This window comes from Podarcis gaigeae (genome assembly GCF_964106915.1).
Source record: "Podarcis gaigeae genome assembly, chromosome: 15".
Classification (NCBI taxonomy): domain Eukaryota; kingdom Metazoa; phylum Chordata; class Lepidosauria; order Squamata; family Lacertidae; genus Podarcis; species Podarcis gaigeae.
In genome coordinates, this window is record NC_139692.1 from 19,042,163 (window position 1) to 19,068,337 (window position 26,175).

General features: G+C 44.5%; 1 protein-coding gene across 3 annotated transcripts in view; it reads left to right on the forward strand.

Annotated features, from left to right (window-relative positions):
* Positions 1-4,580: 4,580 nt before the first annotated feature.
* The window catches only part of LOC310832329 (G protein-activated inward rectifier potassium channel 4-like), a 33,447-nt gene continuing 11,852 nt past the window's right edge, over positions 4,581-26,175 (forward strand). The window contains exons 1-3 of one of the 3 annotated variants that reach the window (XM_083714024.1): positions 4,581-4,629; positions 5,077-5,244; positions 24,504-24,782. In XM_083714024.1, coding sequence (XP_083570150.1) covers positions 24,564-24,782 — 219 coding nt within the window. In that variant the 5' untranslated portion in view covers positions 4,581-4,629; positions 5,077-5,244; positions 24,504-24,563. Of the gene's footprint in view, positions 4,630-5,076; positions 5,245-9,793; positions 9,972-24,445; positions 24,783-26,175 lie in introns of those variants that run through there. The other 2 variants (XM_083714025.1, XM_083714026.1) reach the window with 2 other exon arrangements.

Below are 26,175 nucleotides of genomic sequence, written 5' to 3' on the forward strand. Positions count from 1 at the left end.
GGCTGGGGGAACCCAGTAAGATGGGTGGCATATAAACAAATTGTTGTTGTTGTTGTTGTTATTTCAGGTGACAGCGTTGCCTTTCCCCACTCGTGTTGTAGTTGCTGCAGAAGTGTTAGTTATTTTAAGCAAAGTATACAGCTGGAGTGATCAGCTAGCAATTCCAGTGAAATCTACCACAGAGCTCCTCTCCCATTGCAACATATACACACTCTCGTGAATTTAGAAGTGGTGCTCAAGAAATTCACAGGAACAAAAATTTTGTTTTACTGAACTGAGACCTAAAGATGCGATAGACTGCAAAGTCTGTTTTAAAACATCCAGATCGGATTCCCTGTGGTTGTGCTGTGCTGCCTGGGGCTGATTGGAGTGGTAGTCCAAACAGGTGGAGACCAGTAGGTGAGGAAGGCTAACTTGAAAGAACATGGCTTCATCAACTTTATGCCAAGATGCATCTTCAAAGGGGACATACCGTTCCAGTTTTAAAACAAGATAAAATTCATTTTGCTTAAAACAGCCATTGCAAAGTATGCCAACAGGGGAGGCACTTAGCAGATCATTTTGGACTCACAGCTGTCCATGGAAGCACAGGTCAATTCTGTGTCCAGGGCAGCTGTCTACCAGCTTCATCTGGTACGCAGGCTGAGACCCTACCTGCCCGCAGACTGTCTTGCCAGAGTGGTGCATGCTCTGGTTATCTCTCGTTTGGATTACTGCAAATACGCTCTATGTGAGACTACCTTTGAAGGTGACCCAGAAACTACAACTAATCCAGAATGCAGCAGCTAGACTGATGACTGGGAGCGGCCACCAAGACCACATAACACCGGTCTTGAACGACCTACATTGGCTCCCAGTATGTTTCTGAGTACAATTCAAAGTGTTGGTGCTGACCTTTAAAGCCCTAAACGGCCTCGGTCCAGTATACCTGAAGGAGTGTCTCCACCCCCATTGTTCTGCCCAGACACTGAGGTCCAGCGCCGAGGGCATTCTGGCGGTTCCCTCACTGTGAGAAGCGAAGTTACAGGGAACCAGGCCGAGGGCCTTCTCGGTAGTGGCGCCCACCCTGTGGAACACCCTCCCATCAGATGTCAAGGAAACAAACAACTATCTGACTTTTAGAAGACAGCTGAAGGCAGCCTTGCTTAGGGAAGCTTTTAATGTTTGACACACTATTGTATTTTACTATTTTGTTGGAAGCCGCCCAGAGTGGCTGGAGAAACCCAGCCAGATGGGTGAGGGTGAGGTATAAATAAATTATTATTATTATTATTATTATTATTATTATTATTATTATTATTATTATTATTATTACCACATCAGCGAGGCTGGGGTGTGTGTGTCTTTTCATCTGGATAGCACAGGATCTCCATACACACTGCTTAACTTCACACCCAGAGATGTACTCCATTGTCTCTTGAGAATAAAAGTGGCAAAGTTTGTTCCCAGACTCTGGAACTCCCTCCCTAGAGAAGTTCAATTGGCTTCCTCCTTGTTGTCCTTCTGATGGCAGATGAAGACTTCCTTGTCCCAACAGACTTTGTGGAACTGACCGCTTTTAATGAAAGGGTTTGGTGCCATACTGTTTTTATTGTAATGTTTTAATTGTTTCTGTGGGTTTCACCCCCCCTTTTTTGTTACCAAAAACATCTACTCAAAAGTTACAATACATCTTTATCCACTGCCACCATTGTATTAAATTATTGATTTTTAAAAAATCTTTTGGCTGTTCTTATTTTTATCTTTAAGCCACTTTGACTCCCTGTTGGGGGAAAGACAGGGTACAGTGGTACCTCAGGTTAAGTACTTAATTCGTTCCGGAGGTCCGTTCTTAACCTGAATATGTTCTTAACCTGAAGACCACTTTAGCTAATGGGGCCTCCTGCTGCTGTCGCGCCGCCACTGCACAATTTCTGTTCTCATCCTGAAACAAAGTTCTTAACCTGAGGTAATATTTCTGGGTTAGCGGAGACTGTAACCTGAAGCGTATGTAACCCAAGGTACCACTGTATAAATAAATATAGAATAATATTAAGAATGATGCTCTAATGTCAGAAGAGGAGAGCAACATAGTGCAAGACCTCAAAGGGAAATATTTGTACAGGAATGAACACCTTAGGACTTTTAGATTAAAACCAATACTTTGAATAGCACCCAGAAACATACTGAATGGGTTACACAGAAGCGGAAATGTTTTAAGTACCAGTGATCTACTTATTGTTAGCATGGTGGGTCCTGGTTTGAGTATCTCCACGACCCTTTCCTTGCATCAGTACATGTGCCATGCATGCAGATTAGGAAAAGAGGGAGACTGCATTTATCCCTGAAACCACAAATGCAAATTGCAGTTGAAGCAGATGCCTCTAGACATCGTTTACCTGAACTCTGGCAGTAAGCAACTAAGTGATTAAAACCTTCCATATGTATTAATAATCCTCGAGCCGTTTACAACACTGGCTAAGTAGTTATTTATAACCAACAGGTTAACCATTGCTATTTTTAACCCGCCCCCCTCCCTGTGTGGCTGGAGACAGGTTTAAATGTAGTCTGCAGATTTTCCTGGCTTTTATCCTCTCCCTGTCTCTGGACTTAGAATATTTCATAGACCACAAAGCGATTTACGATTCACTTAGTACCATTGCAGCCTCTGAGCTAGGTTGAGAATTTTTCCGTCCCGGTGCAGTGAAAGGGAGTCCCTTTCAGTCTCTACATAGAAGGCAAGATGGTGTCTTGCAGGAAAAGTTAAGTTTTGTACCGTTCTGTGCATCACTGCAGGGCTGTGGTGGTCATAGATGAGGTTCTCAAAAACCTTCTCCAACCACAGAGTTTACACTGGGCAAATGGCACCCTCTTAAAGACTTTTCATGAGGAATGGGATTGTTTTCAGTCTACCAGGCAAGTTTTATTCTGAGGGTGATAATTGCTGTAGGAATAGGAAGGGCAAAACTTACTGGAAAAATAAGAAATCAAGATAACGAACTTTTAATAAAAGAATGGAAATGGTTTATTGAATATTTACAAACAAACTGTAAACAGATAAGGACATTGGCAGGATTGTTGTAATAACCTGCAGTTTTATTAGAGTATACATTTAAAGTAGATGAATAAATGGTTAAGTTAATTTGGAATAAGCAGGAAATATAAAAAATAAATTTAAGGAACTGCAGAAAGAGGCAGAAGGAAGTTGAGTTTCGGAATGTTAAAATGATTGTAAAATTATTGAAATGTATAAAATTGAAAAACACAAAAAAATATTTTTTTAAAAAATAATTCCTACAGGAAATCCACTGATTTTGTGATGCACAGCTCTTTGTTGTTCTGGCACCCTATTGACCAAAAAGGAGGGTGCCACCCCCCCCCCATTTCCAGGGTATAGTATTCCTCTTCTATGAGATGCTGATAGAGTTGACTGCCTCCCCCCCCCCACTTTACTCTTGCACTATATTTAGGGTTGCCAAATTACAAAAAGTGTAAATCCGGACACAGAAGTTGAGCTTTTGTTTTATGGCAAAGTTGTTGAGCTTTTTGTGCAAAATCCCCGCACAAAAATGAAGTTCTTTTAGCTAATTTTTGGGAAATTTGCTAAAAAAAACAACTTCCGATACACCTGGGTTTTCCTGGCCATTTATAACCAATACTCGATAATTATGCCCAGACGCTATTTTTGATGGACGAATGCCAGCTATGGCAGACCTAATGTAGACAGTTATGGCCCAAGACATTTTGATGACTGAGGAACAGGTCTGGGTGATATCTGGTTTTCAACATTGTGATATATCACCAGCTAAACACTGTGATATATCAATATATAATGATACATTTTATTTAAGTTGGCACCCCTGCCCCTACCAGTCAAGACCCTGGCTCCCTTCCAAAATTTAATTTTTTTATACCTGATTTTTGGAAATTAATTCTTTTACCTGGGATGAAGGGGATGCTGATCTGACTGGAAAGCTCAGTTCAGTTCTCCTGACCTCTTACTTCCTCTTCCCCAGAATGCTTTAGGCTCTGTTTGAGGGTTCTTTCCCTGCTCTGGTTTGTTTGAGAGTGAGTTGCCTGCTTTTCCTTTCGTTTGAGGAATATTGGGATTTTGAGAGCATGTTTTGCCTCTTTGGGGTGGGGAAACTGTTGCTTGATTTCTGGCCTGTTGTTTTGTGTTGTTTTGGTTTTTTGGAGGGGAAAAGAGAGGTGCAGATGTTTTACCTGTCTTTGGAATGGGCTGGTTCTGAGCATCACTCATTTTGGTCCTGTGAAGTAGCTATTCTGTGGAGCCCATGATGCTTTTTTCCATTTCCAAATCTGCCCCATGCACCAAACAAGGTGGTGACCCCTAATGTCTCCTAGCATCATTCCTCAGGCACTCAGCACCCAACTCCTTGCGAGGGCCACCACTGAATGTCTTCTCTCGGCCGGCCCTCTCCTTTCTCTTCCACTTGCCTTCTCCGTGAGCACATCTCCTCCTAGCTCCTTCATAAGCAGGTGTAAATATAGACTCTTAATCTCTCCTCTCGGTAGGTGTCATTCAGGCCTTTTTCTAGGTGCGGAAAGCGAAACTCGGGCCGTTGGGGTAGACAGGTTCTGTCCTGGTTCTCTGGAGGAGCAGAAATCCAGACACCTTTCCCCACTCAGGTCAGGAATTGTGTCTTACTCTCCCCTTTAAATTACCATCGCTTTCTCATTCTAGTTGACGGTTAGCATTTCAGTCTGTCCCACACAACGCATGGAAGAGCTTGGAAGTTTAGAGCAGATGCCGGCAGATGTGCATGTGGGGAGGGGGGCAGGGGGCAACATGGACCCACCATGTGCCTCAGTCTCCAAGAGATTAACCCTGTGGGGCCTGGAGTCTCCCAGCCAGCGTCTCTCCTCCTTGCCCAGGCCTCTCTGATTAAATCATCTTGAGGTAATTCTGCGTGTCATTGAGACAGATTAACGGGTGACCTTCTTCTCCCAGAACAGGATTGGAAGGCTGCCGCCTGGCTCTCTCCATCTCCCCCACCAGCTCTGAACGCACAAACTGGGGAAGAAAAAAAGGGGGGTTTTAGTTGGCTTTTTTTTTTTTTTTTTTGCCTCTTCCAGAATGGATGGGAACGCGTTGGGGAGTGCAATGACCCCGGAGCTGAAGACCTAGCAAGGGGCTCTAGATTAACAATCCAGTAGGAGCGACAGCAGAAAGGACGGGAATTTGCTGTGCCTTTGGGGCTCGCTGGATCCGGCCCCCGCAGCACACTCCGCTGGAGAGATGAGGTAGGTGTATTGCTTGCCACCAACTCTGAACACCAAGGGGCTGGAATGGGATGGTGGTTGGGTCTCTCACTTTCGCTGAAGTCAACTGGAGGAAAGCGACAGTTCTACAGTGGATAAGTGAATGTATAGTATATATGGCTTCCCTACACGCCCCCAATACCTTTGATTCTCCCAAAAAGTTGGTTATGTAATCAGACATAGATATATGATCAGGTTTCTACTTCTCCCAAGAAGAGGGGTTCCCCCAGTCTTTTTCCCCTGTCTATAAGTGGACTGGTAATTCAATGTATGTCTGTGTCCCTCACAATTTAGCATGGCAGCCAGCTCCTTTCTTGGGTGTTGTTTAGGGTGGGGGTGATGGGGTGGCGCCCCCCATCCCAGTGTTTCAGACCACAACCTATTTCCTTGCGGCTACCTATATCTTATAATAGGTGTACTGATATATCCTGGTTCATAGCTAAACATCTTTAAATCCGATGCTATTTTGCAATGCGATTTTACATTTATCTTAAAGGAAGGTCCCTTGAGGCTGTCTGTGGATCTTACCTTTCCCCATCACACACACACACACCTCTGCTTTAGTGGGATCGCTGCCTGGTGGTTTACAGAAATGCCCCCCTCCCAATCCCAGCTCATGAATCCAGAAAGGAAATTATCCTGTGAGCACACTTAACTTGAAGGCCCTCCTGGATGACTTAAAAAAAAATAAATCCCTGTCTTTGTGCAAGTAGCCATTTAATGTCCCCACTGACATTTCACAGATGAAAACTGGAACATTCTTGGGTACTGCTTGTAACAGGCCTCTGCTTTTCCCCAGGCGTCATTGCCCGAGGTGCTGTACATTCTTCCACTGCCCACTGTTGCTTGCTGCCCATTAACCTGACCATAGCAGTTGACTTAAAATAATAATTAAGCTTGCTGTCCTATGCACACTTACATTGGAGTAAATTCCACCAAGCCTACTGAGACTCAGTTGCCAATAAATACAGATGGAATTGCTCTGTGAGAGTGTTTTGGTAGGATAATTGGGTTGGGTTGGTTCTTGTAGGGAGTAAACCCCATTGAACTTAAGGGGAGATAGGCTGTGATCCTTTACCCACTTGCCTTAAACTAAGCATCACTGAATATAGTGGGACTTGCTTCTGAGTAAACATGCCCAGGACTGCGCTGCTGTTTCCAACTAAATACGCCTACAGGGTTTTGCTAGAGAATTCTCGTATTTGTTGGAGAGTAGGTGTTACGCAAAACACAGCCCATATTTGCTACCCAGGTGCAGGCAGTGAAGGGGGAAATGGTCGTGGGGATTTTTGCATCCACACGAGTGTGATTGGTGCACAAATTGTTTGCTCACTAGGTATATACTCCTCTTTACCTCCAAGGCGTTTCGTGCCCCCCTCCCGTTTTATCTTCATGGCAGAACTCTCAGAAAGGTAAAGTGAAGAGAAGGTCCAAATGGGGATTCCAGCTGGTGTTTTTGTGACCCTGGTCTGACACTCTCACCACCCCACTGATGGCATTCAGATACCTCCCCATCTGATGTATTAAAACAATAGATGCAGGAGATATTTGAAACCTGAAGAATTATAGCGTGTGCATCTTTGCACCCACTAACAGAATAGAGCAGCTCTCAGAATGGCAAAAAAATAGGGGCAGGGTTTTGTCAGGAACAGGGATTGGCAATGTCCCCCCAAAATGGGCTAGTTGGGTGCATAGGATATAGCAAGTGGCTTGCATTTTGTCAGGTCAAAGAGAGAGAGCAGGAGTCAGGGAGGACCTGAAATGCTGTCAGGAGTGGGAAGGAACTATTTCTGCTTTCTGCCTGCATTTTCCTAGGCCAGCCTTTCCCAGCCTAGTCCCCTCCAGCCCTGGCTGGACTGATAGAGTTGGTAGTCCAAAACCTTTGGTGGCCACCGGCTTGGACACTCGTCCTGGTTGTTTCTTGCAGCACCTGATTCCCTTGTGAACACCTTGATTCTTTCCCTGATCTGGCCCACCATCTCTTGCTAGGCATTGTCTTTCCAAAACTGCCCAGAAGCAGCTGGATGAATTTCCAACCAGCTTTTGCAAGCTGTTTCCAATCCCTGGTGCCTAGATGACAATTTGGAGGGAGGGATCCAGAGTGGGGTGTGTCTTGGAATCTTGTATCATTTCCAGGAAGTGAGACCAAAGGCATCTGTCAATGGAAGCATCTGTCAATTTCAGTTCCTCACTGTTTCTCATTTTTTCAGGCTTAACTTTGGTTCTCCACATTTCCACACCAGCTTTCAATTGTTAAAATTATTCTTATTTTAAAAGCCATTCTGGAAATTCACCAGCATTTTAATGCCAAGTTCTTCCAGTGTATGGTTGTCTCAGTTGTTGACCTGTGCAACTCATTCTGTTGGTGCAAGGATTTCCACTTTCCCAGAGGAACTTTCTCTCCTCCTTTCCCCCACTGTGCACCCCCTAAATCTGCTCTAAAGGTCTCCCCAACTCTCTGGAGCAGATTGGGGGTGGTGCAGAGGGAAGAGAGGGAAGGGGGAAATCCCACTGCACAAGTGGAAGTCTTTGCTTTATCATTGACACTTTAGTTGGATACCACTCAACCATTTTGGTATGCAATTTTGCCTAATATACACATGTCTGCAACACCATGTTCCCAGTGTAATGCATTTTACACAATTTTTACTAATATGTGCATTTTTATGCAAACCTTATACGCATTTTCAAACACAAAGCTTGGCTAGAGAACTGCATTGCAAAATTCATCAAAGTGCAGATTTTGATGAATTTTCGTTCATGAATTGTTGCTCATTCTTACAGTGAATATCCGAGGAAGTAAGAGAGCAGCAGAGACCTGTTGCCTTCAAACTCTCCTTGCTGGGTTCCTAGAGGCCTATGGTGGGATGTAGGAAGCTGGGCTAGATGGACCTGTGTTCTCATCCAGCTTCAGGTCTCTTCTGATAGTCACATATTGTGTGTGATGCAGACCAGCCTTCTGAAACCTCAAGCCCTCTAGATGTTTTGGACTTCAGCACCCATCATCCCTGACCACCGTTGCTGTGCTAAAATATATAGGCTAAAATATCTGGTGGGCACTGAATTGGGGAAGGCTGGTTTACACCAAGGGTGAACAAACAGTGGTCTAACTGAGGTCATCTGCTAGGCCTCCCAAGACTCACTCTTGAGAGTCAAATTCTGAACCAGGCTGTCCTCTGTTTGGATCTAGCCACTGCATGCATTTGCCAAGTAGCCCTAAATAAGCCACTTGTTTGCGGCCTCAATTGGCCACCTATGTTATGGTCGTGACAGCACTGATGCAATAGGGGTGCCATCTGCCAAGAGATGAATATATGTGAATGAAAATATCAAATGCTGTGGAGCAGTGCTCATGTAATAATTATTACATGAGCACTGCTCCACAGCATTTGATATTTACATTCACATATATTCATTCAAAATAATATGGGTTTATGAAACAATTCTATATTCTCCCACCTCGCTGACGAAGATCTACGAAACAGCAGTCAATATCCGGAATCTCTGTTCATTGTTGGACATTCTATTTGCTGAACACACAAAGCTTCACAGCTTATCTTACAAAGTCTGGTACCTCACTTCATTCAAAGACTTTCAGAGACTTTGAGTCTAAGATTTCATTTTGAACTTGTTATTGTTTGAAGGAATTCTATAAAGATTGTCTATTACGTATATATATGGTTATCGTGTTGCCTAAACATTGTTGACCTACTCAATGTCCAGCCTGATGAAGAGTTCTGGTGGACCCAGAAACTTGCTTGCTGTTTTGTGACATTTTGGTTCGTCATAATCATGGTTTCCCAAACTTGGGTCTCCAGTTCTGTTTGGACTACCGTTCCCATCACCCCTGACCACTGGTCCTGCTAACTAGGCATCATGGGAGTCCAAAAACAGCTGGAGACCCAAGTTTGGGAAACCCTCGTCATAATAAATGGGTTTTCAAAAGAGAAAAATGCAAGGTTTTAGGAGAAGAGCCACTGATCAGTGGTAGAAGGTCCCAGGTTCAATGCCTGGCATATCCAGGTAGGACTGGTAGTACCCTCTAGCAGTGTGGACACAACCAAGCTAGATGGATCAATGGTGTCACCTCAGCTTCTTATGTTACAACAGCATGCAAGACTAAGGGAAACCACCTCTCTCCCTCTGCTTAGCTTTGGTGGGTTTCTCTCTGAGAAACATCATTCACCTGGTCTGCTGAAGGTTGGCAAATATCCCCCTGGGTGACAGGGGCACCACCCGCATCCCTCTTGCTCCACCGCAGCACGGGATGCAGGCACTGCCTGTGTTGCCAATCAGGGTTTCTCCCCGCAGTGTTGCCTGCCAGCTCTCTCACTGCTGAAGGATTTCCAGGAACTTGGCATTTCATAATATGTGCGCCAGCGAGGATTACAGCAAGAACGGCTAGGAACACCACAAATCCGATTGGTGCAGAGTAGCTGGGTTTCCCTTCTCCCTCCTCCTCCTCCTCCTGGGTTTGAAACATAACCCCGACTCAATATGTTCATAAGGAGGAGGTGGTGGGTCAGTTGGCAATCTTTGCCAGGTGTGTTCACCTTTCTTGTTTTGGAGGGGCTATGCATGCATGAGCAGCCTAGGCACATGGTATATTTTGTGAGTGGTAAGAGGGGGGAATCCTTCCTCCATCGACTTCTGTCTGGACCAAGGAGGATTTCCTTGTGAGCCGCCGAGATCTGCAAAAGGCAGATGGGGTAAGCTAAGTCAGATATACACAGCCTGTGTGCACAGATAGGCTTTTTATCAATGGTAGCCGATGATCAGTGGAACTGGTGGGGCAGAAGGCAGGGAGACCAGCTGACTTTGGGGCCTGAGCTAATGACTGGCAAAGCCACCCCTTGACTGGTTGCCAGTGTGTTTAGAGTGCTGGACTAGGACCTGGGAGACTGGAGTTCAAATCCCCACTTAGCCATGAGTCTCACACTGGGGAACTTTAGATCAATCACTGTCTGCCTCAGCCTAACCTACCTCATATGCTATTTAACACTTTTGTGAAACCACTGGGAGAAGTTGCCCCGAGTTTCGAGGTTTCCGCAGTTCCCCATTTGTGGAGTGCTCTCCTCAGGGAGTTCTGTCTGGCATCTTCATTATACAGTGGTACCTCAGGTTACATACGCTTCAGGTTACAGACTCCGCTAACCCAGAAATATTACCTCAGGTTAAGAACTTTGCTTCACGATGAGAACAGAAATCGGGCTCCGGTGGCGCGGTGGCAGTGGGAGGCCCCATTAGTGAAAGTGGTGCTTCAGGTTAAGAACAGTTTCAGGTTAAGAATGGACCTCCGGAACGAATTAAGTACTTAACCCAAGGTACCACTGTACATCTTTAGGCGCCAGGCGAAAACACTCCTTTTAAAACAGGCTTTGGCTAACATCCTATACCGTTTTAAATGTGTTTGTGGGAGAGCGTGGGGAGTATTGTTTTACTTTTTTTAATGATTTATTTTGTGGTTTTATGCTGTGTTTTTATTTTGTCAACTGCCCTGAGATCTCCGGGTGAAGGGTAGTATAATCATCATCAGCATCATCATTATCCAGGCAGACAAAACAAGACAATGCAGGGATGCCCTTGGTCAGATGGAGGAAGGGACGCGGGTGGCGCTGTGGGTTAAACCACTGTGCCGCTTGGGCTTGCCGATCAAAAGGTCGGTGGTTCGAATCCCCGCAATGGGATGAGCTCCCATTGTTCGGTCCCAGCTCCTGCCAACCTAGCAGTTCGAAAGTACGTCAAAGTGCAAGTAGATAAATAGGTACCGTTCCTGTGGGAAGGTAAACGGCGTTTCCATGCACTGCTCTGGTTTCACCAGAAGCGGCTTAGTCATGCTGGCCACATGACCCAGAAAAACTGTCTGTGGAAGCGGACAAACGCCTGCTCTCTCGGCCTGTAAAGCGAGATGAGCACCGCAACCCCAGAGTTGTTCACGACTGGACTTAATTGTCAGGGGTCCTTTTACCTTTACCTTTAACTTTAGAGTAGTGAAAAGGGATTGAGTCTATCATGGATGGGTTAATACTCCTCCTGAAGACACAGGTTCACAGTTTAGGCATGCTCTTGGGCTTAGCCCCAAGTATGGATGCCCAAGTCTCTGCGGTGGCCAGAATTGCATTTGCACAGTTAAATCTAGTGCACCAGTTGTACCCGTTCCTTGAGATGTCTGATTTGCCCACAGTGACACATGCCTTAGTTAGATCCCGTTTGGATTCCTGTAGCATGCTCTGCAGGGCAACTGCCTTTGAAAATAGTTCAGAAACTTCAAATGGCTCAAATATCTGTGGTCAGATTGTTAACCAGAGCTGGTTATAGGGAACATGCGACTCCTTTGCTGCAACAGCTCCACTGGCTGTTTCCCAGCACAATTCAAAGTGCAGGTTATGACCTCTTTAAAAAAATATATTTGGTTATTCAAATTAAATTTTTACAGAGATATATCAAACATAAATCATTAAAACAAGATTCCGAGGAATCTCCTGGACTTCCATCCTCCCCTTTGTGGGTCCTGTTATTAATCACTTCCTCCTACATCTTTTATGATCATCCAAATCTTTCACATTTCCATTGTGTCTAGAATTCACCCTTAAACTACAAGTGATATTCCAATCCTGCTAACGATTTTAACTGTTTACAATGGTCTTTAAGATAAGTTATACATTTTCCCCATTCCTTATTAAGATTTTGGTTTTCCTGATTTCTTATTCTTCCGGTCATTTTAGCCATTTCAGACTAGTCCATCAACTTCATCTGCCATTCTTCTCTGGTAGGAACTTTATCTTCTTTCCATCTCTGGGCCAATAACATCTGTGCAGCCGTGGTTGCATATGACCTCTAAAGCCCTACATGGCTTAGGCCCAAGCTATCTGAAAGACCACCTGCCTGGGCTTTGAGATTTTCTGGGGAGGCCTGTCTCTTAATTTCGCCATACTTGCAGGCTCACAGGAGAGGGCCTTCTCAGTGGCTGCTCCCAGACTCTGGAATGGTCTCCCTGGAGAATCTAGACAGTCTCCCTCTTTGTTGTCCTTCTGCCGGCAGGTGAAGACTTTCTTGTTCCAACAGGCTTTGGGGGGGATTGACTGCTTTATTGAAAGGACTGGGGCCATGCTGACTTCGTTGTAATAATTTGTATGCTTTTATACAGATGTTATATATGTATATAGTTTGAATTCTATGTTTTATTTTAGTGGTTCCCATTTTAATCTGCAAGCCACCTTGACTCCTGCTAGGGATATAATACCAGTACAGTGGTACCTCGGGTTAAGTACTTAATTCGTTCCGGAGGTCTGTTCTTAACCTGAAAATGTTCTTAACCTGAAGCACCACTTTAGCTAATGGGGCCTCCTGCTGCCACCGTGCCGCCAGAGCACAATTTCTGTTCTCATCCTGAAGCAAAGTTCTTAACCCGAGGTACTATTTCTGGGTTAGTGGAGTCTGTAACCTTAAGCGTATGTAACCTGAAGCGTATGTAACCCGAGGTACCACTGTAGTAATAATAATAATAATAATAATAATAATAATAATAATAATAGGAATAAAACGGGGAGAATTATGGTATGTAAGCAACATTGAGCTCCTTGGATGAAAGGTGGAATATAAGTGTAATAATAATCATAATAAAATAAGAAGGCAGGCACTTGGGGGCTCACTGAGGCAGATGGAGGTTGGTGGCAAAGTGCCCCATTTTCCTTAATGGACCACCCTCTGCTAGTTTTAATCCCTATGGGCCATGGAACCTTTGTGTCTGTGTAGATTTTCATTAGGAAAATGGCAGTGGGGCAAAATGGTGCTTGAGAATCCCCCCTCTGTCTCCACACACATACTTGCTAAAATGTCAGACACTGTCGTTTCAATCAAGGCAGCCCTTGCCTTGTCTGGTTGGACTGTCAGACTTACTTTTGGTTTCTTACCTTTTTACACATGCTTGCCTTAAAATCCACACCTCAGTGTGAACATCGATGTCACTTGGCATTTTCTGTCCCTTCAAGGACTTTGTCAAGGAGTGCATGAATGGGCTTGCTCCATTTGGCCCTCCCAGTAACCCTGCAGGGTAGGGTAGGCTGACAGGGGCAGGCTTGCCTGATGCCACCCAATGTTTTTGGTGTCTGCCCGATACCATGATGCCACCCTCACTCCAATAGGCACCTTCAGAGTCTAAACTTGACATTAATGTGTTTGCATTTAACATGAAGGTTTTTTTTCTTTTTTTCTAAATGCAAATAGTATTAGCTGGCTGTGCATGTGAATGTGATAATTCTTGGCGTCGTAACTGCCATGAAGAATATATGTCATTCTTTCCTGCCCTGACATAGTTCTGATGAAAATCTTTCTTCTGAAATTGACATTTGCTTTGGGAGGTGCAAAGAGGAAAATCCCCCTCCCTCGTGCAGAGAACATCTTCAGAAGAAGGGTTTTGCTCAGGACGGTAGCAGGGGAGGAAAGGGTTACATCACCCCTTCCCAGCTGCTATAATCCTGATTCTTCTTAGAGCTATGCCCCTGCATGTTTAATTCCAAGAACACATTAGTTCATTCTCAGGATGCATATACAGAAAGATGCCAGAAGTGAAATTCTTGCTGGTGGAGAGAAACCATATATACCTGTATCTTGGTCCCAAGGTGTATAGGACTCTATAAACCAAAACCAGCACCTTGGACTTAGCCCAGTAGCTAATTGGCAGTCACGTTGGGGTCCAGCATCTGGAGATCTACAGATGTTTCCCAGCCGCTGCTCTAAATGTATTGCCTTTCTCCTCTGCTTCTGACTTCTTCCTTGACAAGACTCAACATTCCTAAGGTCCCGTTGTTTGAGTGTTCCAAACTGATGTTCCAACTGATGTTGGGGTGTGGAGGGGAGAACCAATACAAAAAGCTGTGATGCCACACTCTTGGGCCATGAAGTCCTGTTCATACGAACATAGGCAGCTGCCTTATGTTGACTGAGACAGGCTACTGGTCCATTGGAGTCCAATACCCTTTTAGGTGGAGACATAGTGGATCTAACTGGAAGCCTTCCTTGAGCAAAGCACAGGTTCTTCAGTTGAGTGATTCCCCCATCCAATTCCCCAGACCATTCCAATTCCCCAGTTTCACAACTGGGCCACTGAACCACTGTGTTCCCTTTCCCAGCTGCCAGATGTCTTTTCACATACACCTGATCAGGAAGGATCAAAAAGGTGGCTTGGACAGGTGTGCCTGTGGGTACTCTGAACCTCTGGCATGTATTTTGAACATCTAGGATGAGATGTATTAGAAGCAGAGCATCGCAGGAGCTTTAGTACTGCAGTCACAAGGCACTTGTAAAGGGTAGGAAATGTGTGGCCCACTCCCCCCAGAATAGCCAGTTCATCGGGGATGATGGGAGTTGTAGCACAGCAATATATGGAGAGCTGCAGGTTCCCCAGATTTGCTCTAAGGAATCCGTCATGGTTGCTAGCCAGTCATTCCTTTGATTGGGAAATTGCTTGCTAATGGCCCACAGTGGGTGGCTGATGTTTTCTCAGCAGAAGCTGGTAGTTGGAAGAGGTCACCCTTGCAAGAATTAGCCATCAGAGCTTTGAGAAGGTGACCTGCTAAGGGGAGGGACTGATGTAAAGTATGAAGGGCAAATAAAATGTACCTTTTGTGGGACAAGAGATACAGGTGAGAGTGAGATGAGGACTTTGGTGACGTTGGGGAATGGATCTCCTGCCTGGCAGCAGTGCTTATGATGTTTTGGATCATAACCAAAGGCTCATCTAGTCCAGCATCCAATTCTCATGAAGGATCAATGTGCATATTGTCCCTTAATTCGAACTAGCTGGCTTTCTGTTGCAGTTTTCCATTCTTGCACGATGCGAACACTTGCAGAATCGTAGGGTTCTAAAATTTTCCAGCAGGAAAATTCTCACCCGAAAAGGAGGGGGAGCGAAGCACAGGACCAGCATGCTGAAGAAATTGTGCAAATATGTACATGAAAGTGTGCATCTATTTGCATGAATGCTGGATGAAACCAGTTCCCTGACTAAGTGTTGTGAAATGCTGCCAGGGTCATGGGGCAGAAGGTTCTCAGGCTTCGCCCATCCAACCTCCTCCTCCTCCTCCTCCCACCTGGCACCTGCTCAGACTGCTTTGAGCCTGGAGGGAAGGGCTAAGAGATGCTTGCTGCCTCTTCAGCCTGGGCAATGCTATTATGTCACATAATTGGCTTAGCCATCTGCTATTACACTGTCAGCCCCCACACCCTAACCAAACATGGATGTGCAACTGGACTTGGCTGTAAACCCATTATTTTGACACACCCGTGACTGAGACGGGAGATCCCTCACCAGAGCGGTCAAACCCAACCTCTAACCTGCCACCACTTGCCATCTGGCATGGACAGGGGCGTGATGGGAAGGGGGAAGGCAAATCACAGCAAATCACCAGCTAAAGGAAAGGCTGTTTTTCTCGCTAGACTTTAGACTGCTTAGCTTTCGTCCTCTTTTGCCCCAGCTAGTTCCAGCTGGGAGCATTAGGGTTGCCCTGTAGGGGTCTGTGCAAATACAGACATCCTCAATCCACAGAGAGGCATGCAGATTACTTCTGTGGATTATATATATTGTGGGTAGCAAGAGCTCTTCTAATGGATCATTCTTAGCACCCTCACCAAATGTTCTTGGGAGAGAAGATTAAAAAAAAACCTAATGTCCATCTGCAGTATAGATCCCCTGATGGGTCCCCCCCTTTTTTTTTTCCTTTTGCAGTTTTGGCAGTGCTGTGGGTTCAAGCATTTCTTGCAGAGCAGTCAATAGGAATGGGGGAGAAATTTGTTTTTGTGCACGTTTAACAAGAAACTATTAAGTTTGCACTTCTTGAATTGAAACCGTTGAATTTTGCAATGCAATTCTCCACCCAAACTTTAGGCTGTATCAGCTAAGTTCTACTAAGAGCAGATCCATTGAGATGAATGTATCTAAATTAGATGCATCCATTAACTTTAATGGGTTTACTCTGAATAGAATGAGTATTGGATGCAAGCCAATGTGTACAAAAAAATGCATATATTCGAGCAAGCGACATGCAAAAAATGCATTGCCTTAGGGGGAAATTGCTTGCAAATAGGTGTATATTAGTCACCATTGCATGCTAGGGTGTGTTCATTAGGAGAAATTCACACTACAATGCTGATGAATTTTCATGGGGATTTTCAAGGGATCTCAAATTGCTGCAGAAATGTGGAGAACCTAATTTAAGATTGAAAAAATGAAATCGACATATCATCCATCCCTCATGCCGGCCCGAGTGGCAGATCCCTGGTTTTGAAGGTCACTTTGAACTAAATTCTTGCATCTCTGTCTTTCTTAGCCTGCACTTTTTCGAATCTTCATGGATGTCTTCTGAAGACTGAGATGCAAATGGCAGCCTTTGCTGCTTCTAGCTCATTTGGACTCAAAATGCACTCTAAAGCGCTTGCTTAGTACTTCTTAATATTTGAAGGGTCCATGTAATTTCTAAACCTTGGAATGAGGAACTGTGACTGGTCCCAGCTGCTGTCACATGAACCCATGGAGAAAAGCGACCATAGCTGTTTCAGACATGGCTGGACACACCCAATGTACACAAGTCATTTTGGATTGTGCCATTAACATGCATATCCCCCAAATTCCAGCCTTGTGTTCCTAGAATTCCTGGTTTTCCCTATCCACTCACCATCAGGAGACACTATGGAATACATTTGTCCTCATTTATCAGGGCCTATGGGGACACGGGTGGCGCTGTGGGTTAAACCACAGAGCCTAGGACTTGCCGATCAGAAGGTCGGCGGTTCGAATCCCCGTGACGGGGTGAGCTCCCGTTGCTCGGTCCCTGCTCCTGCCAACCTAGCAGTTTGAAAGCACGTCAAAGTGCAAGTAGATAAATAGGTACCGCTCTGGCAGGAAAGTAAATGGCGTTTCTGTGTGCTGTTCTGGCTTGCCAGAAACGGCTTAGTCATCCTGGCCACATGACCAGTACGCTGGCTCCCTCAGCCAATAAAGCAACATAAGCGCTGCAACCCTAGAGTCGGCCATGACTGGACCTAATGGTCAAATGGTCCCCCCCATCAGGGCCTATTACTGGGAGCTGGAGTGCATCAACAATTGGAGGGCACCACGTTGGTTACCCCTGCCATATATATAATCATCATCATTACCATCGCCCTTAGGATGGAATTCAATGTCATGCTAAGTGGGGCGTGTGCACAAGAAATAAGGTACACCCATGCAATGAGAGAAAACTGTGAGGTGATAGGATGGCCATCTTCAAATATGCGAAGGGCTGTCACATAGAGGATGGAGTAAGCTTGTTTTCTGCTGCTCCAGAGGATTGAATTGAAATAAAGGCAATTCTGAGTAAACATTAGGAATAACTTTCTGACGGTAAAAGCTGTTTGACAATGGAATGGATTTCCTCAGAATCAGGTGCACTCTCCTTCACTGGAGGTTTTTAAACAGCGTTTGAATGGTCATCTGTCAGGGATTCTTTCTTTTTTTTAATCAAATTTTTAAAATTGGTTTTCCACAAATTTTTGAACATACCAACAAATAAACAAAAAAACATAAATCATAACCTTATTAAGACTAATCTTATTAACATTGTTAAGTGACTTCCTCGTATCGCCCTGGTTGAATTTCAGTGTATATCATTTTAATGGTTTTCCAAAACCTATATTCTCATAAAATTAACTTAATCACTTAAGATCTTTCTTACTTTCCTAATCTAAATTTCAACATATTGATTTATCACATTACATATTTAAATCCTAAGCCTATCTGGTATTTGCAAGCTTTTCCAATTAGTATCTGTCAGGAATTCTATAGCTGTGATCCCTGCATCGGGCCTTGGTGTCCCTTCCAACACTACAGTGCTATTATTCCTCCCTCTCCTCCCTGTGTGTGTCCCCTAAACCTGTTCTAGGTTTCCCCTCAATCCCCCAGCTCAAATTTAGAAGGTGCAGGATGAGAAGGGGAAATTGTAGCATGAGTGGACCTTGTTCCACACATGAAACAACTTAGCTGAATCCTCCCTTTAGCATGTATGCTGTACAGTGATACCTCGGGTTAAGAACTTAATTCGTTCTGGAGGTCCTGAAACTGTTCTTAACCTGAAGCACCACTTTAGCTGATGGGGCCTCCCGCTGCCACCGCACCACCCCACGATTTCTGTTCTCATCCTGAAGCAAAGTTCTTAACCCGAGGTACTATTTCTGAATTAGTGGAGTCTGTAACCTGAAGTGTCTGTAACCTGAGGTACCACTGTATATTGCTTTTAGAATAGGATAAGCTGAACACTGGTGAGGCACGTGATGCAGGTGTTTTAAAGGCTACTGCAATCTTAGGCTGTCCTAACACAGTTATAACACCAGTCTTGAAAGACCTACATTGGATCCCAGTATGTTTCTGAGCACAATTCAAAGTGTTGGTGTTGACCTTTAAAGCCCTAAATGGCCTCGGCCCAGTATACCTGAAGGAGAATCTCCATTCCCATCATTCAGCCTAGACACTGAGGTCCATCTCCAAGGGCCTTCTGGTGGTTCCCTCATTGCGAGAAGCAAAGCTACAGGGAACCAGGCAGAGGGCCTTCTCAGTAGTGGCACCCGCCCTGTGGAACACCCTCCCATCAGATGTCAAAGAGATAAACAACTACCTGACATTCAGAAGACATCTGAAGGCAGCCCTGTTCAGGGAAGTTTTCAATGTGTTACATCTTTGTGTATTTTTGGTCTTTGTTGGAAGCTGCCCAGAGTGGCTGGGGAAAGCCAGCCAGATGGGTAGGGTACAAATAAATTGTTGTTGTTGTTATTGTTATGTCCGGCAGTGCTGGGTGATATCTGCTTTTCAATATAACGATACATCACCAGCTAAACATCGCAATATACTAATATATCACAATGTCTGAAATATGTAGAGGCATTGGATGACTTCACGGTTTTTCCTATGTTGTGATTTTTGCAAAGTGCACACACACACACACACACACACACACGATTCATGATATATTACCAAGTCAAAACCTATGAAACCGATATCACGATCTGGATTTCAAACTGGTTTTGGACGATATATCAATCAGCCCTCGTGTCCAGTTGACAGGAAGTAGAAGGAAGTTCCACTCTATTCTGCACTGCTCAGGCCAGTGTGGGCACCAGTTTTCAGAAAGGACCCTGACAAACTGGATCATGTATGGAGAATGCTGAAAGATCTGGAAACCAAGTCCTATAAGGGGTGGTTGAGGGAGCTGTGTGTGTTTAGCCTGAAGATAAGAAGGTTAAGGGAAGAAAGCTCGTTTAATTTCATTGTACACATGTTGTACAATGACAATAAAGGTATTATTGTTATTATTAAGGGGAGGGAGGGCCACATGAGGTCATTTTTCAAATATCTAAAGGGCTCTGTGTAATGGAAGATCCTTTTTCTCCATTGCTGCAGGAATAGAATGAGTGGGTGAGTTTTAATTTGTTTATAAAAGTATTTATATACTGTCCTCTCACAAAACACCAGGGTGATGTACATTATTATAGGCAAGCATACAAAAGCAATATAAAGTGATTATCAAAAATACTGGTTAATCAAGTGACACTTTAGCTTCAGCTAAACTTTAGGAAGGACTTCCTAAAAGGAAGAGCTGTTTGATAGGGGAGCAGCCTGCCTTGCGAGAGAGTAGTCTGTCCTTGGCTGGAGTTTTTAAAGTTTTGGTTGGCTGGCCTCAGTTGCAAGTTTCCTGCATGGTAAATCCAGTATAGAGGATGATCAAGGCAAGCCTTATGAGGAATGGTTGAGGGAGCTGGGTATGTTTAGCGTGGAAAAGAGGCTGTTGAGAGGAGATATGATAGCCATATCTTAAGGGCTGTCACATGGAGGAGGGAGCATGCTTGTTTTCTCCTGCTCTGGAGGGTAGGACCTGAACCAATGGCAGGGCCTTGAACCTTGGGGTCCCTTCTATCTCTACAATTCCATGAAATGCATATATGTTTAATAATTGAGCCATACAGCCAGTGTCAAATTCTTATACAGTGGTACCTCAGGTTACAGATGCTTCAGGTTACAGACGCTTCAGGTTACAGACTCTGCTAACCCAGAAATAGTACCTCGGGTTAAGAACTTTGCTTCAGGATGAGAACAGAAATTGTGCAGCAGTGGCGCAGCAGCAGCAGCAGCAGGAGGCCCCATTTGCTAAAGTTGTGCTTCAGGTTAAGAACACTTTCAGGTTAAGAATGGAACTCCAGAATTAAGTTCTTAATGCGAGGTATCACTGTATATCCAATTTTAGCTGAGTTGGAGCAGTCCCATTTTACAGTTTCAAACACTTGTAGATTTATCATTTTGTTCTTTTTGATGTGCGTGCCTTGATTATATCTTAATGAAAAGCTAGAAAAATAAATTTTCAAACTGTTTCCATGGAAACTTGAAGGTTTCCTGGTAGCTTGCCAGAGGTTTTTCTTTAATGAGAAGATCCATAATTGCAGAGACGATTGCCAGAAGGATGTGTGGCCTGCCCCAGGCTGCTTTAAGATGTGCTGATCCCCTAAATTACATCAAGGCCCTAGAGCAGGCATAGGCAAACTCGGTCCTCCAGATGTTTTGAGACTACAACTCCCATCATCTCTAGCTAACAGGACCAGTGGTCAGGGATTATGGGAATTGTAGTCTCAAAACATCTGGAGGGCTGAGTTTGCCTATGCCTGCCCTAGAGCACTGGCAAAATAAAAATGAAAGGTGTCTTATTCTAACAGAAACAATAAACTTTTCTATTTACCAGTACATAGACAAGGATGCAACTAAAAGCTAACCATCAAACTAACACATGTATCTTGCAATAAGCCTACAGTTGTACCCTGGTTTTCAAACGTCTTGTGAGTCGAACGTTTTGGCACCCGAAAAATCGAATACCGGAAATTATTGTTCCGGTTTTCGAATGTCCGACGTGACTTCCACGGCTTCCGATTGGCTGCAGGAACTTCCTGCAGCCAATCGGAAGCCGCGCCTTGGTTCCTGAATGTTTTGGAAGTTGAACCAACTTCCGGAACAGATTCCGTTCGGCTTCCAAGGTACATCTGTATTTGCATATGGAACACCTTTAAATTTAGTAACATGTTTGCATTTAGAGGCTCAGCATAACCTGAGGTTCCAAATTGTAGTTTATTTAGCTTGTGCATAAATCCAGCATCGGGAGAACCCCAGTTGTTCTGCCCTTGATTGCAAGAGGGTGTTGGTTGTACTGTGGTATGTGCTCAGAGGCTGCAAAGCCAATGGCAAGGCGTAAAGTTGGACTGGGAACCTTTCCTATCTGAAACCTTGGAGATCTGCTGCCACTCAGGGCAAAGGCAATGCTAAGCAAGATATTTGTTGTTGTTTAGTTGTTTAGTCGTGTCCGACTCTTCGTGACCCCATGGACCAGAGCATGCCAGGCACTTCTGTCTTCCACTGCCTCCCGCAGTTTGGTTAGACTCATGTTTGTAGCTTCGAAGACACTATCCAACCATCTCATCCTCTGTCGTCCCCTTCTCCTTGTGCCCTCAACCTTTCCCAACATCAGGGTTTTTTCCAGGGAGTCTTCTCTTCTCATGAGGTGGCCAAAGTATTGGAGCCTCAGCTTCACAATCTGTCCTTCCAGTGAGCACTCAGGGCTGATTTCCTTCAGAATGGATCGGTTTGTTCTTCTTGCAGTCCATGGGACTCTCAAGAGTCTCCTCCAGCACCATAATTCAAAAGCATCAATTCTTCGGCGATCAGCCTTCTTTATGGTCCAGCTCTCACTTCCATACATCACTACTGGGAAAACCATAGCTTTTACTATACGGACCTTTGTTGGCAAGGTGATGTCTCTACTTTTTAAGATGCTGTCTAGGTTTGTCATTGCTTTCCTCCCAAGAAGCAGGCGTCTCTTAATTTCGTGGCGCTGTCACCATCTGCAGTGATCATGGAGCCCAAGAAAGTAAAATCTCTCACAGCCTCCATTTCTTCCCCTTCTATTTGCCAGGAGGTGATGGAACCAGTGGCCATGATCTTCGTTTTTTTGATGTTGAGCTTCAGACCATATTTTGCGCTCTCCTCTTTCACCCTCAATAAAAGGTTCTTTAATTCCTCCTCACTTTCTGCCATCAAGGTTGTGTCATCTGCATATCTGAGGTTGTTGATATTTCTTCCGGCAATCTTAATTCCGGCTTCGGATTCATCCAGCCCAGCCTTTCGTATGATGAATTCTGCATATAAGTTAAATAAGCAGGGAGAGAATATACAGCTTTGTCGTACTCCTTTCCCAATTTTGAACCAATCAGTTGTTCCATATATATAGCAAGATATACCATATATATAGCAAGATATACCATTGGCCTAACTCAGCACAAGAAGCAGTGGCAGCAGGATTTTCATCAGGATTACAGTGTGGAGTAGCTCTCTCTTTCCCCAAGGTCCTGCTGCAATCCTGCTACCTCCATCTGTGAAACATGGGAGTCTTTAATAATCCAAATGTAACAATTTGGGATTAGGAAACCTTGGTCCATTTAGGTAGGGGTAGGTGAATCTGTGACTCTCCAGTTCTCAAATTCAATTCCTCACATTCTAACATCAGTTTGTGGGTGGGTGTTTTTATAATCGTCTTGAAAATTCATCAGCCTTTTACTGCAAATTTCTCCTAATATATACGTTTTTGTAAAGTAATTTCCCCTAATATTTTCCCTCATAAATACCCTTTTGGGCACATTTTAGTGCACACAATTTTGCCTGCATTGAAAAATTCATAGAAGCGTAGATTTCAAAAGATGGCTGTGTTGTTGTTCGCAAATTGTTTTGGAAAGCATGAATTAAGGAAATTCACTTTTTAATGCAAACTGAATCTAATTCCCCCCTCCCCTATCTTTAAGAAATTGTCTGTTTGGATAGGCAAGATGTTTTGGGGACTGATATATCTCTCGCTTTGAGGACAGAGGCCTCTGGTGCCCGCTCACAAACAGGGCAGCCCAGCTAACCTTTTGAAATGACCTTTGCCAGACTCTAATAGGATCTGGTGCTTAAGAGGACCTCAGCCTAAATCAGGTGTATTCTGAGCAAAGGCGGGTAAAAATGGAAAGCTTGCATATTTCTCCTGCGGATTCGCTAGGGAGGAGCCCCTTCCTGACCCAGGAAGCCAGTTCAACTTTCGTAATCATGTTGTAACTGGGAATCTCCTCTGTGCAGCTTACATAATACTCTGAAGAATGAGGTTTTGAACTGGTCTGGGTATGGAAGGTTGTCTGTGAGAGCTAATAATAATAATAATAATTTATTATTTATACCCCGCCCATCCAGCTAGGTTTCCCCAGACACTCTGGGCGGCTTCCAACAGATTAAAAACAGAATAAAACATCAAATATTAAAAACTTCCCTAAACAGGGCTGCCTTTGGATATCATCTAAAAGTCAGATAGTTGTTCCTCGACATCTGATGGAAGGGCGTTCCACAGGGCAGGTGCCACCACCGAGAAGGCCCTCTGCCCGGTTCCCTGTAACCTCACTTCTCACGGTGAGGGAACCGCCAGAAGACCCTTGGAGCTGGACCTCAGTGTCCAGGCAGAACAGTGGGGGTGGAGACACTCCTTCAGGTATGTTGAGCTGAGGCCATTTAGAACCTCAAGCGGTACAAGACCCAGGTGGATAGATTGTCCCTCACAGGTATGGTAAACGGTAAAGGACCCCTGGATGGTTAAGTCCAATCAAAGGCAACTGTAGGGTTGTGGCACTCATCTCACTTTCAGGCCAAGGGAGCCGGCGTTTGTCCACAGACAGCTTTCTGAGTCATCTGGCTAGCATAACTAAACTACTTCTGGTGCAATGGGACACCATGATGGAAGCCAGAGTGCACAGAAACACCGTTTACCTTCCTGCTGCAGTGGTACCTATTTATCTACTTGCACTGGTGTGCTTTCGAACTGCTGAGTTGGCAGGAGCTGGGACAGAGCTCACCGCTGTCACACGGATTTGAACTGCCAACATTCTGATCGGTGGGCTCAAGAGACTCAGAGGTTTAGACCACGGCGCGACCCAGAGGAATGAACATAGGGAGCTGCTTTCTACTGGTTTATAGAAGATAGAATGGTTGGACCTTAAAGAATACCATATGTAGCTGCAGAGAGCAGGAAGTTCTTTCATTTTACTCTGACTTGCTTTGGTTTTCTTTCTTTCCCCTTTTTCTTGTTTTCTCCTCTAGATTTCTCCTTTTATTTTCTTCCTTCTGACTTTGCTCTCTCTCTTTTTTGTAATGGAAGGATCCTTCACCGGAGGAAGCGTAAGGCCCTGGGTTAGGCCCCCACCTTGGCCTGAAACAAATGATGGTTTTGCCCCTGGCTAGCAGCAGCATGGAGTTGCAGCCAGACAACGGCCTCTGTGTCCGCAACAACACTGGCGACTGGAGGCTGAAGTCTGAAGAGTCACGAAGCCGAAGAAACTCCATCCCCCCAGCGAAGGCTCCAATTGCCAAGCACATGTTGGCTTACCTGCCTCGGCCCCCAACAGAAACAAGCCAATATGGAACCTTTCCTCAGAAGGTATGTGGGTGGGGGACCCAGAGCTCCCTTGCTGGTTGAAACACTCTGGGGAATCGCATCTCTCCGAGGGGAGCAGAGGGTCTCCTCACAACTCTCCCTTAACAAACTACAGTTTCCAGAATTCCTCAGGGGGAAGCCTGCTTGTGTATATACAAGGACGTGGGCATCAATTTACGATGGGGTGGAAGGTTCACACGCTATGAAGGACTTGCTCACAAATTTATTGACAGCTGCACGAATTATGATAGCTAGGAAGTGGAAGGGGCAAGCAGAATATAAAATGGAAGAATGATACAAAGAGGTGTGGGACATAGCTATTAATGATAAATGAATATGTGTCATTAAGGGTAGACGGGGAATATGCAGGAGAAATGATTTCGAGGAGATATGGAGGGTGTTTGTAGAATTCGTACTGTTAAAACGGAAAGGGGTCAAACCATCGGAAGAGGTGTTGAAATTTTGGGAGGTTGGATAGTTACAATGGAATGGTCTTGGTGGTGAGGTGCACATTTTTATTCTTATTTATTTATGATTATTACTTTGTCAAAAATAAAAAAATAAGGATGTGGGCATGTGGGCCCTGGAGGGTTGGCTGGGGACAGGAGAATACAGGCCCCTTACTTTAAAAGGTGGGCCACCCCTAATTTCAACAACAAATGCTTGACTTGACTACTGCTTCCTTCTCTTAAGTTTGAGTTAATTGTCTTACTTTGAACAAAACTTGGATACAGTGCTACCTCGCAAGACAAATGCCTCGTAAGATGAAAAACTCGCAAGACGAAAGAGTTTTTCATTTTTTAAGTTGCTTCACAAGAAGAATTTCCCTATGGGCTTGCTTCGCAAGACGAAAACGTCTTTCAAGTTTCAATGCATTCCTATGGGAATTTGGTTTCAATGCATTCCTATTGGAATCCGTGCTTCGCAAGACGAAAAATTCGCAAGACGAAAAAACTCGCAGAACGAATTAATTTTGTCTTGCGAGGTACCACTGTAGAGCAATTCCATCTGAACATCAGAGTTGTGCTGTCTCTGATGTCTTTTTGGCACCTACTGAAGATCTCCCTCTTCCAACAAGCGTTTTCAGATATTTTTTTCCAGCCTGAATCTGTACAGGAATTGTTTGTAAGATGCTTTATCTTGTGTTCTCTGCCATCCTGGGATACAAATTTAATAAATGAACAAATAAATAAATGGTGGGACAGATCCAGTTGCCCTGGTGACCTGTTGGCAATTTCTAGAAGGGATTTCAGAATGTTTGCAGGGCTTTTTTTCCAGTGGGAATTCACTGGAATTCAGTTCCATCATCTCTCTGGTAGGTGCCACTGCCATTATAAGAGAACAAGGGAGGCGTTCATGGTGAGTTACAGCACCTCTTTCTCTAGAAAAGTGGCAA